This window comes from Pseudorca crassidens, chromosome 15 (genome assembly GCF_039906515.1).
Source record: "Pseudorca crassidens isolate mPseCra1 chromosome 15, mPseCra1.hap1, whole genome shotgun sequence".
Lineage (NCBI taxonomy): Eukaryota > Metazoa > Chordata > Mammalia > Artiodactyla > Delphinidae > Pseudorca > Pseudorca crassidens.
Window position 1 is genome coordinate 63,807,667 of NC_090310.1, and position 16,308 is coordinate 63,823,974.

The 16,308-nt window shown below is 50.5% G+C and overlaps 1 protein-coding gene across 1 annotated transcript; it reads left to right on the plus strand.

Annotated features, from left to right (window-relative positions):
* Nucleotides 1-5,260: 5,260 nt before the first annotated feature.
* On the plus strand, nucleotides 5,261-14,017 carry LOC137208053 (BPI fold-containing family A member 1-like). The gene is given in 9 exon segments (XM_067708504.1): nucleotides 5,261-5,369; nucleotides 6,407-6,623; nucleotides 8,908-9,012; nucleotides 10,038-10,169; nucleotides 10,968-11,052; nucleotides 11,166-11,229; nucleotides 11,673-11,765; nucleotides 12,530-12,711; nucleotides 14,003-14,017. Coding segments are annotated over 9 exon segments (1,002 nt in total).
* Nucleotides 14,018-16,308: the final 2,291 nt, after the last annotated feature.

Sequence of the window (16,308 nt, forward strand, 5' to 3'; positions counted from 1 at the left end):
TGAGGGGCCTTGCAGGAAGGGACAGGCGGGTGTTTCAGGAAAAGACGCTACACAGCTTCACAGTAAAAACATCCATAAGAACACCTCGCAACGTGGAACGGCAGCCAGGTAGGAGTTTCTCCTACAGGACTCCTACAGGTTAGGCCGAGAGGGACAGGACAAGACCCTGCACGAGGTGCTTACACTGGGGTCAGTGAACACTCGCTGGGCAGTTGCTGAGTGCTGGGCCCTGTGCTGCAGCTCCCCACATGCATCCTCGACCCCCAGCCACGCTTTGTGGTCCACATCCCACATTCCATTATTTGTCTGTATCATATTAAACCTGGGTTTTGAGCCCCCACTCACAAGAAAGCTGAGACAGTCCATCTCCATCTTCTCTGGCTCCCTAGGGTCATGTCACGTTCTATTGTAAGAGTTTCCCAGGAGCCTGGAGGGTAGGGCAGGGCTTCCGGTCCTTGGTCCCATCTGGTGCCGATGAACAGATCTCCGTCCCAGCCCACAGGATCCTGTCAGAGGTGAGCAGCTTGGAGCCCTGGCCACACTGGGGCACTTCCCCAAAACAGCCATGGCCATGGCTCCTGGGTTCCGACCGCCCACAACCTCTTGGGCTTCCTGGAGGGTGGTGAATATATAACCCTGCTTCCTCACCCCTTGGGAGCAGGGAACAACTCCACACTGGCCCCCACAGCACCCCAGAGGAACTGAGCCCCAGGTGCCCATGGGGACACTTGCTTGATACACACCTTTATGGGCTGTCTCCCTCCCTGCCTCACTTTCCCCCTCTCCTACCAGTGTCTCCTGGCATCACCTACCCTATCAGCTACCTGCACTCAAATCCTGGTCTGAAGTTCTGTTTCTAGGGAACCCAAACCAAGACAAGTATTTGCTCTGCAGGTACTAGGCCAAAGGTCTTACAGACCTTCACTCACCCAGTGCCTCTCCTATGCTGCTCCCACTTGGCAAGTGAGGAAACTGAGGTTCTCACAGCTCAACACGACTACCAAGCAGCCCCTATGCATTACCCCGCACCGCCTCCCTCTACTCTCTGCTCCCTCATCACTCCCCCAGAGTCTCCACCCCCCCGTAAAGAAGAATAGAGGTGGTCTTCTGTGCCAGCCCCCTTCCGATTTGCACCCTGAAACACAGGAGCCATCCGTACACCCCTGAGGCAGGAGCCGCAGATCCGGAACTCCAAGATTCCAGCACCTTCCTGGGCTAGGAGAGGGAAAAGTCCTCTGCTTCCCTCTGAGTCTTAGCAGCAGCAGCAAATGAAAAACACCAAGTTATATCTCAGTAACTCTTCCTGCCTTGCAGGAATTGTTGTCTTACAGATGAGAACTCAAGTAACACAGAGCTGATGAAGTGGTGGGAACCCAAGCCTCACCCACTTGCCCCAGCCTCCCACCTGAATCCACAGCAGGACAGTGACCCAGTTTTCTTTTTTTTTTTTAATTGGAGTACTGTTGCTTTACAATGTTGTGTTAGTTTCTACTGTACAGCAAAGTGAATCGGCTATATGTATACATATATCCCCTCTTTTTTGGATTTCCTTCCCATTTAGGTCACCACAGAGCACTGAGTAGAGTTCCCTGAGCTATACAGTAGGTTCTCATTAGTTATCTATTTTATACACAGTATCAATAGTGTATATATGTCAATCCCCATCTCCCAATTCATCCCAACCCCCCCTCCCCCTTGGTATCCATATGTTTGTTCTCTGTTCCTCAAAATAACAGTGACAACTAACAGCCTCTATTCCCTGAGGGCTACTCAGTTCCCAGTACAGTACTAGACATTTCCTGTGGGTTAACTTTCCCATTTTATAGATGAATAGACTGGGGCTCAGAGACAGACAATAATGATGTCTTGTACCTCTCTGTGTCCTTCCCAGGGCTTCCCTTTCATGGAGGAGACCCCCAGGAAATCTCCCATCTCTCAGCAGAGATTAGTCCATGAGGTAAACATACAGAATTCATGGTGCTCCAGCCAAAATCTTTCCTCCTATCCTGTTTAGAGAGGCCAGATCTTGGAAGGGAAGGGAGACCTCTGTGCTTCCACCAATATCCTGCACCAGCCCCTAGTGACTCAGATGAGGAAATTAACCCTAGAGCCTTTCTCTGCTCAGGCAGGAGGACAGCACTTGGCAGTAATGTTGAGACCCAATTGACAGAAATGAGGGGGACCTGCCAACTTTTAAAGCATCTTCCAACCAAAACGTCCATGATGATGATGCTGAGATCCTAGAATAAGTACATCCCATCTGAAATATGGCACCAAACCATACTAATATCAGCCATTGACTTATTTATTTATTTGATTGCACTGGATCTTAGTTGCGGCTCATGGGCTCCTTAGTTGCGGCTTGCCAGCTCCTTAGTTGTGGCTTGCGAACTCTTAGTTGCGGCATGCATATGGGATCTAGTCCCCTGACCAGGGATCAAACCCAGGCCCTCTGCACTGGGAGCCCGTAGCTAACGTTGCCCTAGCATTTCCTGCATAGCTGTTGTCTTCCAGAACCAGCCCTTTCATCATCAGCCCTTCTGTGCCATGTTCCAGCCCAAGAATGGAGTTTAACACCTGCCCTAACCACAACTCTGACTGTGAAAGGGAAAGGAAGTATCCACAAGGAAAATCTAAAAGCCGCCTAGAGGTGAGTCCTGCCCACCACTGAGATGACTCCGCTGGACAGCAGTTAATGAAGGAGTGGATGCTGACACAGTCAGCTACGTGCACTCACAATGGTGGCGTCAAGATTCTCATGGAAGAGGAGGTCTGCAGAGCAGTTTGGTTGGGAGTGAGGACTTGAGGTCTTGGAGCTGCATTACATAGTAACACCAAATTTCCCTTTCACTGGATGGCCAGTTTCCTCTCTGGGCTCTGATTTCAAATCCCAGTTTTGCCACAGACATGCTGTGTGACCTTGAGTAAATCACTTAACCTCTCTGAGTCTCCATTTTCTCATCTATAAAATGGAAATTAAAATAAGCAACTTTTTTGGAACATCCACATGAATTGCCCCAATGAATGTTCACAATACCAAAAGACATAGATGGATTATTATTCCCATTTTGCAGACATGAAAAGTGAGGCTCAGGAGGGAAAGTAACTGGCCAACATTTATACAGCTACTGAGTGACAGTGGGGATTGAACCCAGACCTGTCTGGCTGCAGAGGCATGGCATGGGTGCCATATATGGAAAGAGCATGGGGAGTGGCCACAATGTGGTCACTGGGCCCCTCCCAGGCCTGCCTCTAGCCCTGCTCTCCTCTACACACACCCCAACATACATCCTAACTCCCTTGGGTCCTGTGACTGCTACATCCTGCAACAGGAGCCTCCTCGGGCCCCTCCTGAGAGCTGGAGGCCCTGCCCCAGGCTCCATAGCACTGATGTGGCTCCTAAGGGAAAGGGCCCACCCCCAAAACCACAAGGCCCCCACCTACTTCCTCCCTGGGGTCTGTTGGCCCAGGACTAGAACCTACCCCTAGGACCCCAGTGACTAGCCCCATCAGTTTTGGCCAGAAGCCCCTAGCCTTCCGGTGCCAAGAGGACCCCTCCCTCCTCTGAAGGGCTCCACTGAGCACAAACCGGCCAGGAGGCTGGACTTCCTGCCATGTTTCCACCCACCCGAGCTTCAGAGCTCGGGTTATAAAAGTTGTGCCTTTCTGAGAAGCTAGTGACAGAGGCCCGGGAGAGATTCTGGACAGCCCTATTCTTGGAGAGGTAAGGACAAGGAGGCTAACATGGGCATTTCGCAAATATTTCTTAAGTACCTACAATAATGTGGTGATGTGGTGCATAGATTCTCAGCCAAACTGGGTTCCAATCCAGGCTCTGCAGCCACTACCTGTGTGACCTTGGGCAAGCCATTTCTCCTATCTGTGCTCATTTCCGTAAAATAGGCCTGCTATCAATGACCCCAGATCGTTATGGTAAGGATTCAATAATGCAACAAAGCTTGTAAAGCTCTCGGCATAGAGCCTGCTACATAGTAAGGACTCAAGTAAAAGTCGGGGCCAGTATGATTCAAGACTGGTACGAGATGGAGACAGCTGGGGGACGGTGTGAAGTACTAAGGGCAGGAAGGGAGGAGAGACCTGACTTGGGTGAACTGATTAAGTGCCTAACATGGGCACTGGCTAAACACTGGTTGGATGAGTAGTGGATGAATTTAAGATCAGCCTGGTAGCAGAATATGAATAGTTAATGCCATGAGTACACATTTCCCAATCCAAAATTCACACCTGCAAATAAACAAGAAACTTTCTTCTTTTTAGGACCCATTTTAATCACTGTTTTGAATTCCTGCCATCAAGCAAAAAAAACTGGATGTTGCTGATTTGAGACGATGCCAGGATGTTCTCAGGCACTCCAGAGTAGTCTCAGCCACTCTGGGGGCTTTGCCCAGAGGCAGCATTTACCCTCTGGGTAGTGTCTTCATGGGCATTGGGGTGGGGATGTGGTGGCTCCTTAATGGGCCCCGCTTACGCTGGCATCTGCCCTGGACGTGTCTGTATCCAGCTGGCCTCTGCCTTGCAGTTCCAAAGGCTGCATCTCCTGGCAGCACACCCTTGCCCACCTGGAGCGCCCCCTGCCTGCAGGCTCTGGGGTCCCAACTATGCCGCTTGGCCACCTGGGCTGAGGCTCAACAGGCAGGAACCAGTACAAACGTACTGTTTGAAATACTGAAGTATTTCCCTACTAGTTGGTAAAGAGCCATGACTTTAAGCCCCCCAGGTGCCTACCCTGGCCACTATGGAGCTTCCCCCAGGACCCCCAACCCTTGTCCTCCTCAGGATTCAGAAACCTCCATGGTTTTAATGTCTCACAATGTCACACAGCCACGTTAACAGCTGTTGGGCACACCGCTTGCTAAGTGCTTTGTGCATATTGAGTGCATTCCCCACAACAATCTATGATTGTCCCCCATTTTACATATGAGAAAACTGAGGCACGGAGAGATCAAGTAACTTGCTCAGGGTCACACAGTCTGGAAGTGGCAAAGCCCAGAATTGAAGAGAGCCCACTTGAGAGGGAAGGACATTTCAGGCAGAAGGAACCGAAAGCACTAATGTGAGATGGTGGGGGTAAGGCTGTGTTCAAGGACTAGCAGATCTAGAGCGAGGGGGAGAAGAGAGGGAAAGAAAGCTGGAGAGATGGCTCTAGGAGAGGCAGAGCTGGGAGAAGCTAGCCAGTGGCTCCCCAGTGAGGTGGCCAGTGGGGTTCCCAGCTCTGTGTCCCCAGGTCCTGGCCAGGAGGATGCTGCTGTTCTGGGGGTCACTGCTATGCTGGGGGCTGCTGCCCCAGGCCCCAGGGGAGGCCCAGCACCTAGTCTTCTTGCGCTTCAGCAAGGATCAGCTGGAAACAGGTAGCTTTTTAAGGGGTGGGTGGCAGGAGGCAGGAACTCAGGGAAGAGCAGGGGTGGAAGGTGACACCACCTCCCTGCTCAAGCCTTTTCCTCTTCTGGCCTCCCCATCACCAGCAGCAGAATTTGCCTTCCTTTGCCCAGAGCTGACCCCATCCTTCCTCTGCTCTAACACTTGCTGTGGCTCCCTAGTACCTTCAGGAGAAGCTCCAAGCTCTTCATCCTGGTTTTCAAGGCCCTGCCTCTCCAGCCTCTTCTACCACCACCTGCCCTGACCGCCCCTATAGACTTTCCAGCCTCCTTCCTTTGCTTGTGCTATTCTTTCTCCCATTCTCAACACAATGGATTCTGATTCACCATTTAAGGCAAAGCTCTAATAGTCCCAGTTTCCCCAGCAGGAGTCTCCTTCCACTGGGTTCCCACAGCCCTTTGGTGAAGCTTCATCTATGGCCTTATCCAAGCATACTGTACTTGTCCTGTCTGTCTGTCTTTCTGTCTCTCCCTAACTCTTGGCTGTGAGCTATTTTTTATCCATTCACCTCCTTCCCCATTCAACACAGTCCAACCTCACTGATCTTTCTGTTTCATATACTCACCAGGCTCATTACCACCTCAGGGCCTTTGCATGTGCTGTTCCCTCTGTCTACGTTGCTCTCTCCCCAGGTCTTGCAATAGTGGATTTCTCCACTTCATTCAGGTCTCAGCTCAAATGCCTCCCCTTCAGAGAGGCTCTCCCTGACTACCCTATCTAAAGTAGACCTTCCCCCTAGTCATGCTCCAATCCGACTCCATTTTATTTTCAAAAATTGCCTTGCTTGCTTATCTGAGGGCTCAATTGTTTTCTGTGCCCGCCCCCACCCCCCCACCCCTGCTCCTAGAATGAACCCCACGGGCCCTGAGCCCAGAAGAGAGTAAGTGCTTCATAAGTGCCTGTTGCTAAATGGCTGTCTAAACCGCTGGCTCGGGGCAGGTGCTGGTGGGCCTTTGTTGAACGACTGAATGAAAGGTGAGCCCCACCCTGAGGAGGGCCTTGTCCTCAGACATTTCAGGCCTGCTCTCGAAACACCATGTCCTGGACCGTGTGGCCAGGATCCCTGTGATGGGGGCCACAAGTGAAGGAGTCGCCATCCTGGACCACCTGCCCTTCGTAAGAGAAGGCCTCTCCAAAGAGAGCAGTGGGCTTGATCTGTTGCTGGTCTGGGACCTGCTCTCGGGGCAGAGCTTCCCCCTGCTGGGGGAGCTGCTCCAGTTGGGTGGGTGAGTGGCCTTCTGGCTTTTCCTCCCCCTCAGAAACAGTGTTCTCACCTTGTGGGTGGGTAGGAGGCCCCAGCGTCGTCGGAGCTTTTCTCCAGCCTGGAAAGCCCTCAGCAAGTACATTTTTATTGTCCCTAAACCTCTTGAAGCCACTTGAAATCCTCCAAGGAACAAAGCAGAGTCTCAACTAGGGATCTTAGCCTGGCAGCCCTCCAACCCTCCACATTCAGCTTATACCTGGGTATTGCAAACTCCCATAGTATTTTTTTAATATTTTAGTGACTTGCCAATATATAAAAATCTGGAGTGTTTTAATAAAAATCCAGATTTTCTGATTGTATTAGTTTGCTAGGACTGCCATAACAAAATACCACAAACTGAGTGGCTTAAACAACAGAAATTCAGGAGACTAGAATTCTGAGATCAAGGCGTTTTCCATGTCTCTCCCCTAGCTTCTGGAGGGTTGCTGGCAGTCTGGTTTTCCTTGGCTTGCAGAATCATCTCCTGATCTCTGCCTTCCTCTTCACTTGGCAATCTCCCTGGTTGTGTGTCTCTGTCTGTGTCCAAATTTCCCCTTTTTATAAGGACACCAGTCACATTAGGCTAGGGGCCCACTCTACTCCAGTACGATCTCATCTTAACTACATCTGCAACAACCCTATTTCCAAATCAGTTCACATTATAAGGTGGGGATTAGGAACTCAATATATGAATTGGGGGACTTCCCTGGTGGTCCAGTGGGTAACACTCCATGCTCCCAATGCAGGGGGCCTGGGTTCGATCCCTGGTCGGGAAACCAGATCCCGCATGCATGCTGCAACTAAGAGTTCGCATGCAGCAACTAAGAGTCTGCATGCTGCAACTAAAAAGCCTGCATGCCGCAACTAAAGATCCCGTGTGCCATACCTAAGACCCAATGTGCCCAAAATAAATATTTATATATATTTATATATTTTTATATATATATATGTATGTGTGTGTGTGTGTGTGTGTGTGTGTATATATATATATATATATATATATATATATGAATTGGGGGGGTGGAAGGCAGACACAATTCAACCCCTAATAGCAACTCTCTCTATAACAAAGATCTGGCCACACCTGGCCTGACCTCCCACGTGGCAATCATTGGTGTAGGATCTGTAGTCCCTAAGTCAGTCCCCAGACACCTCCTCCTCCACTCCCTTTACATTACCTGCTTGGCCCTGAAGGCAAATGAGTTGGAGACTTCTGGCAAAATAAGTACCAACATAAATGAATGATATTTATGTAGGTTGGGGCAGGGGTTCCTGCAAGGTCAACTATGTAGCCACAGGTAGGCCTCCGAATCCATCCCCCAGAATGAGGAGGGAGAGCCAGATGGGTCCTAAGATGATAGAGTCCAGAAGAAGTTTTCTGATGGGGGTGAAATGAAATGAAAAGCTAGGGCCTGGGGTGGGTAGGGGTGCTTCCCAGAGAGGCCTGGGAGGAGGGTGCTGGGCCCAGCACCCACACCTGCCCCAGCCCATTCCAAGGCCTAGGACTAGCCACCACTCACCCCTGCCTGTGCATTTGCACCACCTCTACTCACCCATCCTGGCACAGGGCATCAGCTTGGGAGGGCCGTAGGAAAAACCCCACATGGTCCAAGTCATTCTTCAAAAACCTCTGGAAGGTGCCATGGTGGAGGCAGGCATACAGCCTTTGGGGAGCCCAACCCATCCAGGTCTTCCTCCAGCACTGGAACTTGTTGCTGCCCACTCCAGTGGGCACCAGGTAAGTCACCAGCTTGTATCTAATGTTCAAAAAGTACATAAAACTCTGGGTTCCTCTTAGCTCAGGGAGATGCGAGGACCTGAGGCCATCATGGGGAGCAGAAGTTTCACGTCCTCCTTCTTGGATGCTCAGCAGGGCCGGTGGTCCCTGAGTGGAAGGCGGTGGGATCACCAGCTGTCTTGCTCTCTCTGACTCCTGCCTGCTTGCGTCTTTTTTGCAGAACCCTTATATTTGAATTCAGACCTGTTTAATGTGCACGGACAGGTCCTCCACTGTATTCTCCTCATTTTGTAGAGGGTGACACTGACGCCTGGAGAAGGAAAGGGACTTTCCCAGGTCTTCAAGGCTTAGAGGCTGTAACTAGAGCCCAGTGTTCTGCAGCTGGGCTGAGGGTCAGGGAAGGGGTTGTCCCAAAGCAGCCCCCACCCCTCCTGGGGTCTGCCCCTATTCTAGCCAATACAGACACACTCCACAGAGTCACAGGGGCCTTACCAGGCCATACAAACAACACCCCCCAACCCACTCATAGGTTGGTCACAGAAGATGCCAAAGGCCCTGATGTCACCCTACAAATCCTGAGTGACAGCTTGCTGCAAGTCACATTGCGAAGCAAACTGTACCTCTCGCTCTAGAGGTGAGTGTGTGCTCTGGGGGCTTCCTCTCCACCTCCCTCGGTTGCCATGCAAGGCTAGCAAAATTCTGCTGCCTATGTCACCAAAAGGGTTACAATAATCCTTTCCACTTGGGCATGTTTCAAAGTCACTTTTTTGTGATGGGGAAACTGAAGCACCAAGTAGGAGAGGGACCTGCCCAGGATCACACAGTGAAATCTGCAGCAGAGGCTGAGATAAAACCCTCTGACTTCCATGTCAGGGGACATGTGCCCCATCTGACTAAAAGGCAGATGCTTTCATGGGATGATCCAAGGAGGGTCTGGTTCAAGCTCACCTTGGGGTCCACCACGCCTGGACGCCAATCCCACTTACCATCCAGGCAACTTGAGTAAGGGCGTCTGTCCTCTGGGCCTCATCCACAAAGTGTTATGATCAAGTCCCCTACTGCCCTTGGCTGTTATAAGAGTTCACTGCTAATCTAAGAGCTCAGACCGCTCACTAAACTGTGGAAGATGATGCCAACCTGGGGTTGTAAACACAACAGCCAATAAAGGGAGTGATTTGCACATGAAACAGGAATATTCTTACATGCCCCTTAGGAATATGCCCACTGTCTTTTTTTGTGTGTGTGAAAGATGGCATTTTTTGTCTAGCTTCCCTTTTTAATAGAAAAGTGAGCACAAAGAAATATTTTCTTCACCCGGATGTGGGCACAGAGAAATATTTCTCTGCTATACAATAAACATATCATCACCCTTATAATGATGTGCAGTAAAAATGCAGCTTGACCCCTGGCCTGGTGGGGACTGTAGCAAACAGGAGAGGATGTGGCCCATCTCAAGGTCACATCAGCCGCCTGTGAGGATGCTGGCCGAGAGTTTCCAGATCTTTTAGGTTTTCCAAAGTTTGAACCCTGTATTTTTAATGAACTCTTCCAGTTTTTCATTTGAGCCCTCCAGACAACTGCAGGCCCCACCAGCCTGTGACTTCTGGACTCAGTCTTGGGCTGCGGCTTGGAGCCTGCCCAGACATGCTGCCCCTACAGGATCCTGCGGTTCAAAGTCACCAACAACATCTGCATCGGGGTACGGCTGGAGCAGACGGGGAACAAGACCAATGTGGCCTTTGAGGAGTGCCACACCCCACCAGGATACCTGAGCACTGAGGTTCTGAAGCAGTGAGTACCTACCCCCTACCACTCCTGCACCCAGCCCTTCACTGAGCCTCTCCCCAGAGAGTCTCAGTCTTAGGCTGCCTCTCCCCAGCCTAAGCTGTCTAGAGTGACCAAGGGTGTCAGGGACACGGTCATCTCCAAGACCACCAACTGTACACACCACCCATCAGTATCTCCTGCCTTCACATTGAATGTTATGGCCAAAGTGTGCAGCCACGCAGGTCAAACCTTGGCTTGGCTGCTCGCTAACACCAGGAGCCTGGCCAAGCTATTTGGCTTCCAGGAGCCTCAGTTTTCTCACCAATAAACAGGATCACAGAACTCAGCCAGCACGGGGTGGTTGTGGGGAAGAGATGAGCTAACCCCTGTGAGCTACTTAGCACAGAACCTGCCGCATAAAGTGGCCATTACTTATGATTCTTAATATACCTAACAAAAAAGCCACCTCCTCCAGGAAGCCTTCCATTAACTTCCACTCTGGGATTTGAAAATCCCAGAGACCTTTATTAGAGAGAGAAATAAAGCAAGAGAGGCATAAAGGGACAATCAGGAAGAAATAAAGTGGAGGAGGGCAAAGTCTAGAAGAGAGAAAGCAAGAATGGGAAACAACAGAAAAGGAAAGGGGAGAAAGAGGAGAGAGGAGAGGAGAGGGACACCAGGCGGGGAAGGAAGCAGCCACCCTGAGCTTCCCTGTTCACAGGCCCACTGGGGCTTTCCTCAGCCCTGCCCTGGACTCCCCTCTCTGGCCTCAGTCTCCCCTTCCATGGTGTCTCAGACCCCACCTGCTCTCCCCGCCTCTAGGATGGACCCCCTCTGGGTGAACAAAGCTCTGGGTTTAGTGACAGGTGTCCTGGATGAGGCATTGCCCTTCCTCCTACAGAAGATAGTAAGTTGCTCATTCCCCCCGCCCCACCCCCTGAGAGAGGGGTGTGACCCCATGGGACAGCCCCTTGATCTCGCCCTGACCTCAACAATGACCCCCTCATGCCTTCCCTCCAGGGGTGTCCCCTGGCCACAGCCCTGCTCAACTCGCTGCTGGAAGACCTGTTACACATCACTCTGAGTTCGTAGCTCCCAGCCAAGGAAGGGGCTTATCTGCTGTCCCCCTACTGTGTGCCAGGAACTCTTCTAGGCTCTGGAAATATGATGGGAAATAAAACAGTCAAAGCTTTCCCACGGGGAGCCTACTTCCTAGAGGAGGGGGAAAAGGGTATTATGCCTTATGACCTTGGTAAATCATTTCCCCCCCCGAGCCTCAGTTCCCCAGTCTGTAAAATGGGATTAATCACAGGCTCACAGAATGGACTGGTGTGATAATACATAAAACCTGGCACAGAGTTATGGCTCAATAAATGCTCATTGTTACAAGAAGCTGAGGCCCAGCCCACAATGAACTTCAAGCTAAGCAGAGAGGGAGAAGAAATTTCTTGCTGCTTCAGTGCCTCTCCATGCCCTTCCCTCCATCCCCCAGGGAGGCTGAGCCCCAGTTCCATTTCCTCATTGCAGCCCCAGCCATCTCCGGCCCGGAAGATTTCCAGCACTATGTCACCAGCACAGAATTCACGGAGGAGGCCATCCTGATGAAAGTCCAGGTGAGCAGCCCCTGGCCAGGGCAGACCCTCTGAGGATGTCCACTGGTCTGGGGGAGAATGGGCACAGAGGAAAATGAGGTGGGGCTTCTCTGGATAGGAGGCAGAGGAGGAGCAAGCGAAGGAAGTGGTGGGCAAAAGAGGAGGAGAGAGGGGAAGGGAGAAGAAAGGGCAGACCAGGCAGGCCCCACCCTCTGGAGCTCACACTGAGCCTGGGAAGTCCCGCTCAACCCTGGAAAGGTGGAGAGGCCACGGGGCTGTATGTCCCACAAGTGAAAATTAGGCTCCAACAAAAGGGCAGATGGGGTGGCTCAGAACAGCAGGACCGCGTGTAACACCCAGCTGGAAGGGACCCCTCAGATGGGGAAACCAAGGCCCAGAGAAGGGATGAGGCTGGCTGCCCCTCTCCTCCATGGGATGGTAGCAGGTGAGTCAGGAGGACAGGAGGATTTGAGTGGATAGGAAGGAGGCACTGTTAACAAAGTCACGGAGAAAAGAATGGGGTTACATGAGGGAGAAGCAAAACCCAGCTCCACCTCTTACCATGTATAGGATCTTGAGAAAGTCACTTCACTCCTCTGGGCCTCAGCTTCCTCATCTATCAAATGGTTTCCATCTCATGGTGCTGTTGTGAGGTCAAAATGAGATTGTGCCTGTAAGTGTTCAGCGCTGTGTCTGGCACATACTGAACCCTCCATATGTTAGCTGTAACCAGTTTTTGCCTGAGGAGACTGTTCCCTCTGAATTTCTCCTTCCTCCTTCATTTTTCTAAAGCTTATGATCCCTGCAGCCCAGGCCAGAGAGCCCCAAGGCCTGACCACCTGGCCCCCAAGCCCCTCCCAAAGTTAGCCCCGGGCAGCCTGGCAGACCTGGTCTTTTCACTGCAAACCTACAATGACATCCTGTCCTTCCTCTACACCAGCAAGGAGATACATGTGAACCTCCAGGACCCCATGGTGAGTGTTTGAGAAAAGTACATTACTGCTCTACTTTTCACATGAAGAAACCAAGGCCCAGGTGGCATAAGTGCCTTCCTGGGTGGGCCTAGGTAAGTCACTTCCCCTCTCTGGACCTCACCTGGAGAACTCTTATTCAGCTTTCAGAACCCAGTATAGAAGTTCCTTCTTCTGGAAAGACTTCCTTGAACACCCCTTTGTTGTTCCTCTCTTCATAACATTTATGCTGCAAACATGTATTGAAGGCCTACTGTGTGCCATGCCCTGTGCACACAGGGTCCCTGCCCTTTCACAGATCAAAGTCTACTGGAGGAATAGAAACTGAACAAGAAAACAGATAAATAAAATAATGTATCTTATTTATAATAAGCAGAGCAATGGATCAGCAAGTGTGTGGTGGAGGTGAGAGAGCTATCCTGGACACTGTAGTCAGTGAATACATCTCTGAGGAGGTGGCCTGAATGGTGGCAAGGAGGCGCGCGCGCGCGCGCACACACACACACACACACACACGTCAATGGGAAGAGCAAGTTCCCAGGGTCGATGAGGGCATCACATGAGGGAGAAATACAGATAGATCACTGCTCAGAAGCCCCCAGCAGCTCCTCATCGTGCTCTGAATAAAGTCAAGTCTCCTCTCTGCAGCCCCAGGGCCTCGTGAGATCTGGCTCCTGCACACCTCTCTAGCTCTGTCTCTTCACCCACTATGCTCCAGCCACACAGGATGGGCTGATGCTCACCTCAGGGCCTTTGCACATGCCGTCTCCCTGCCTGGAACACTCTTCTCTCCACTGTTGGTCTCTGTGCGAATGTCATCACCTCAGAGAGCTGCTCCCTGACCACCACATGTAAATATCTAAAGTAAGCCTTTTCTCTCTCCCTCACCCAAAACCCTCTCTCTCTTTCTACTCTGCTCCCTTCGAAATACTGATCTCACTGTGTGTATGAGTAAAGTTATATATGCGAAGTTGTATATATACATATACACACATATGTATATTTGTGTGTGTTCATTTATTTAACTTTGTGTGTTCACTGTCTCTCCAGTTTGGGGACGGGGACTATGAACAGTATACTCTCTGAAGGGTACACAGGGTGTGCTCAGTAAACATTGAAATATGAAATCCCAAGATCTATATCTGGAAGAGATCTAATGTTATTGCTCCATTATTAACATGGAGAAACCAAGGCCCAGATAGGGAAAATGACTTTCCCAAGTCACCCAGCAGGTAGGATCAGGACTGGAGCCAGGGCTCCTGCCTCCCCATACTGTTCCCTCCTTTCCACACAGGTGTGGCAGCTCTGAGACTAGAAGTGAACCCTGTGATTCCATGTCTACAGAAATTCTTACACCAGTGGATGAGGGTACATGTGCAAGGGTGTTCTTTGCAGCTTCACTTGTTACCGGGTGAAAAATAAAGTTAACCTAGGTGTCCATCAATAGGGAATTGGTAAAATAAGTCAGGTAATGGCTATATAAGGTGGAATTCTATGCAGCTGTTTAAAAGAAAGGGGTTGTTCTATATGTACTGATGTTGAGAGGAACAAATAAGGTGCAGGACCATCTGGTTAGAATGTTCCCATCTATTCATTCTTCTATGTGTGTAGAAAACAGTCTGTCAGGATATACTCCAAAATGTCAATAGTGGTTACCCCTGAGAATAGGATTTAGGAGAAAAGGGGAAGAAGTGTTGGGATGGACTTTCATTTTTACTGTATACATTTTATAGTGTCTTCTATAATGATTTACGACTTTCAAAAATCAATGGATTGGGGCTTCCCTGGTGGTGCAGTGGTTGAGAGGGCCTGCCGATGCAGGGGACGCGGGTTCGTGCCCTGGTCCGGGAAGATCCCACATGCCGCGAAGCAGCTAGGCCCGTGAGCCATGGCCGCTGAGCCTGTGCTCCGCAGCGGGAGAGGCCACAACAGTGAGAGGCCCGCGTACCGCCAAAAAAAAAAAAAAAAAAAAAACCACATATGAAAGGTCATAATCCTGATGCCAACCAAGACAACTGTGGCTCAGCCGGGCCTATTAAGACCTCTTCACACAGAGGTCATTAAGAATTTGTCCCTGCCTTATGACCTACAACTGCGATCCCAGTCAAGCCTTGGCCAACCTTGAAAGGGCCCTCTCCTTCAAGAGTCAGCAGGTCAAATCACTTAGAGCTTGGGAACAAGCACTGTCCTTGTGCCCAGCCTGAGAAACCACACCTGCATGAAACACCTTCCCACGGATCCTGGATTAGCAGAATTCAAAGGCTGCCCCACCTTCTAAAGCTAAAGGACAGAGACACAAAGAACTGGAAGGTCCCAAGGGCCATCAGAGGTTGCATCCCTGATGTGCCCCTTCCCGACCTCTGGAGTTGGGTTCATTCTCTGGGTCCAAAAAATCAATGGATGCACTGAAATCAAAGTTCACCCACCAACAGGTGTCGCAAATTTCACCTAAAAGATGATTCCATTTCCCTCAAATGTCCAAGAAAAATAAGACCCAGGACAGTTGGGTTTTGTCTTCTGCTTATCATCATGTATAGGTTCTGCCTAGGTTCTGCCCTCTGGAAAAGGTCAATGTCATTTGTTCTATGCATCTAACATTCCAGCCAATTCCAAAATGGGATCTTTGGCAACTGAAACTGTAGCTGAGGTTCACAGTATGAGAGCAGTGAAGTTGGGGAGGGCCCTGCAGCAAAATGCTGAGCCTGAAGGCAGGGACCCAGCCCAATCCCCACCCCAGCCCCTACTCCCCCACTCCAGGCATTAACCATCCCATCAGTCAAAATCGCCTCCCTCTCCCACACTCTTGCATTGTAAAGCTGTGGGAATACCACAGCATGATCATAACAGGACGTACAAAATCACAAAACATCGAGTGGTAGGAACCTAACAGAGAACTGGGCCTTCTCTAAATTATAGGAAAAACCTGAGGCCCAGAGAATAGGCTCTAGAATTTGGGGAGCTATTAAATGAGACAATAAGTGAGAAGGAGCCTGGGCTAGAGACTGGAAAATCCTGAATACAGATGAGCACCACAGCAGGCTACTGACACCATTCAAGCCTCATTCCTGAGGCAATTAGGGAAAGGAAAAGGGGCTGAACAAATCATGTAACAACCATGTTTAAAATCCCCCAGGCCTGCATTCATGCTCTTGTCTGCCTGAGACACTGTGTACTTTCCAATCCTCCTGCACCCATTTGGATCCTTCATATCACACACATCTGATACAAAATGTCACTTGACATGGAGGCCATCCCCAAACACCCTATCCAAAGGGACCCCATACCCTCTCCCTCAGATCCCCGCTCTAGTATTGGTCACTCAATGCTGAGTGCCAACTATGACCAAGGCGTGACACTGGCACCACAGAGTGAATCTCCCAGGCTTCAACCATAACACCTAAAAGCCTGCCATAGGGGCCGGCCATGTATTCACTTCCATATGTACAATCCCTGTGAGGCATTACAACGATGACCATTTCTCGACCAGTAGGACGTGTCCAGCACAGGTCTAGACACTCAACGGACAATACGTAAGAAAACAGAAAGTGCCGACTCACCCACCCAGGGAATGCAAATCTAGGCCATGAGGAGAGGCAAGGT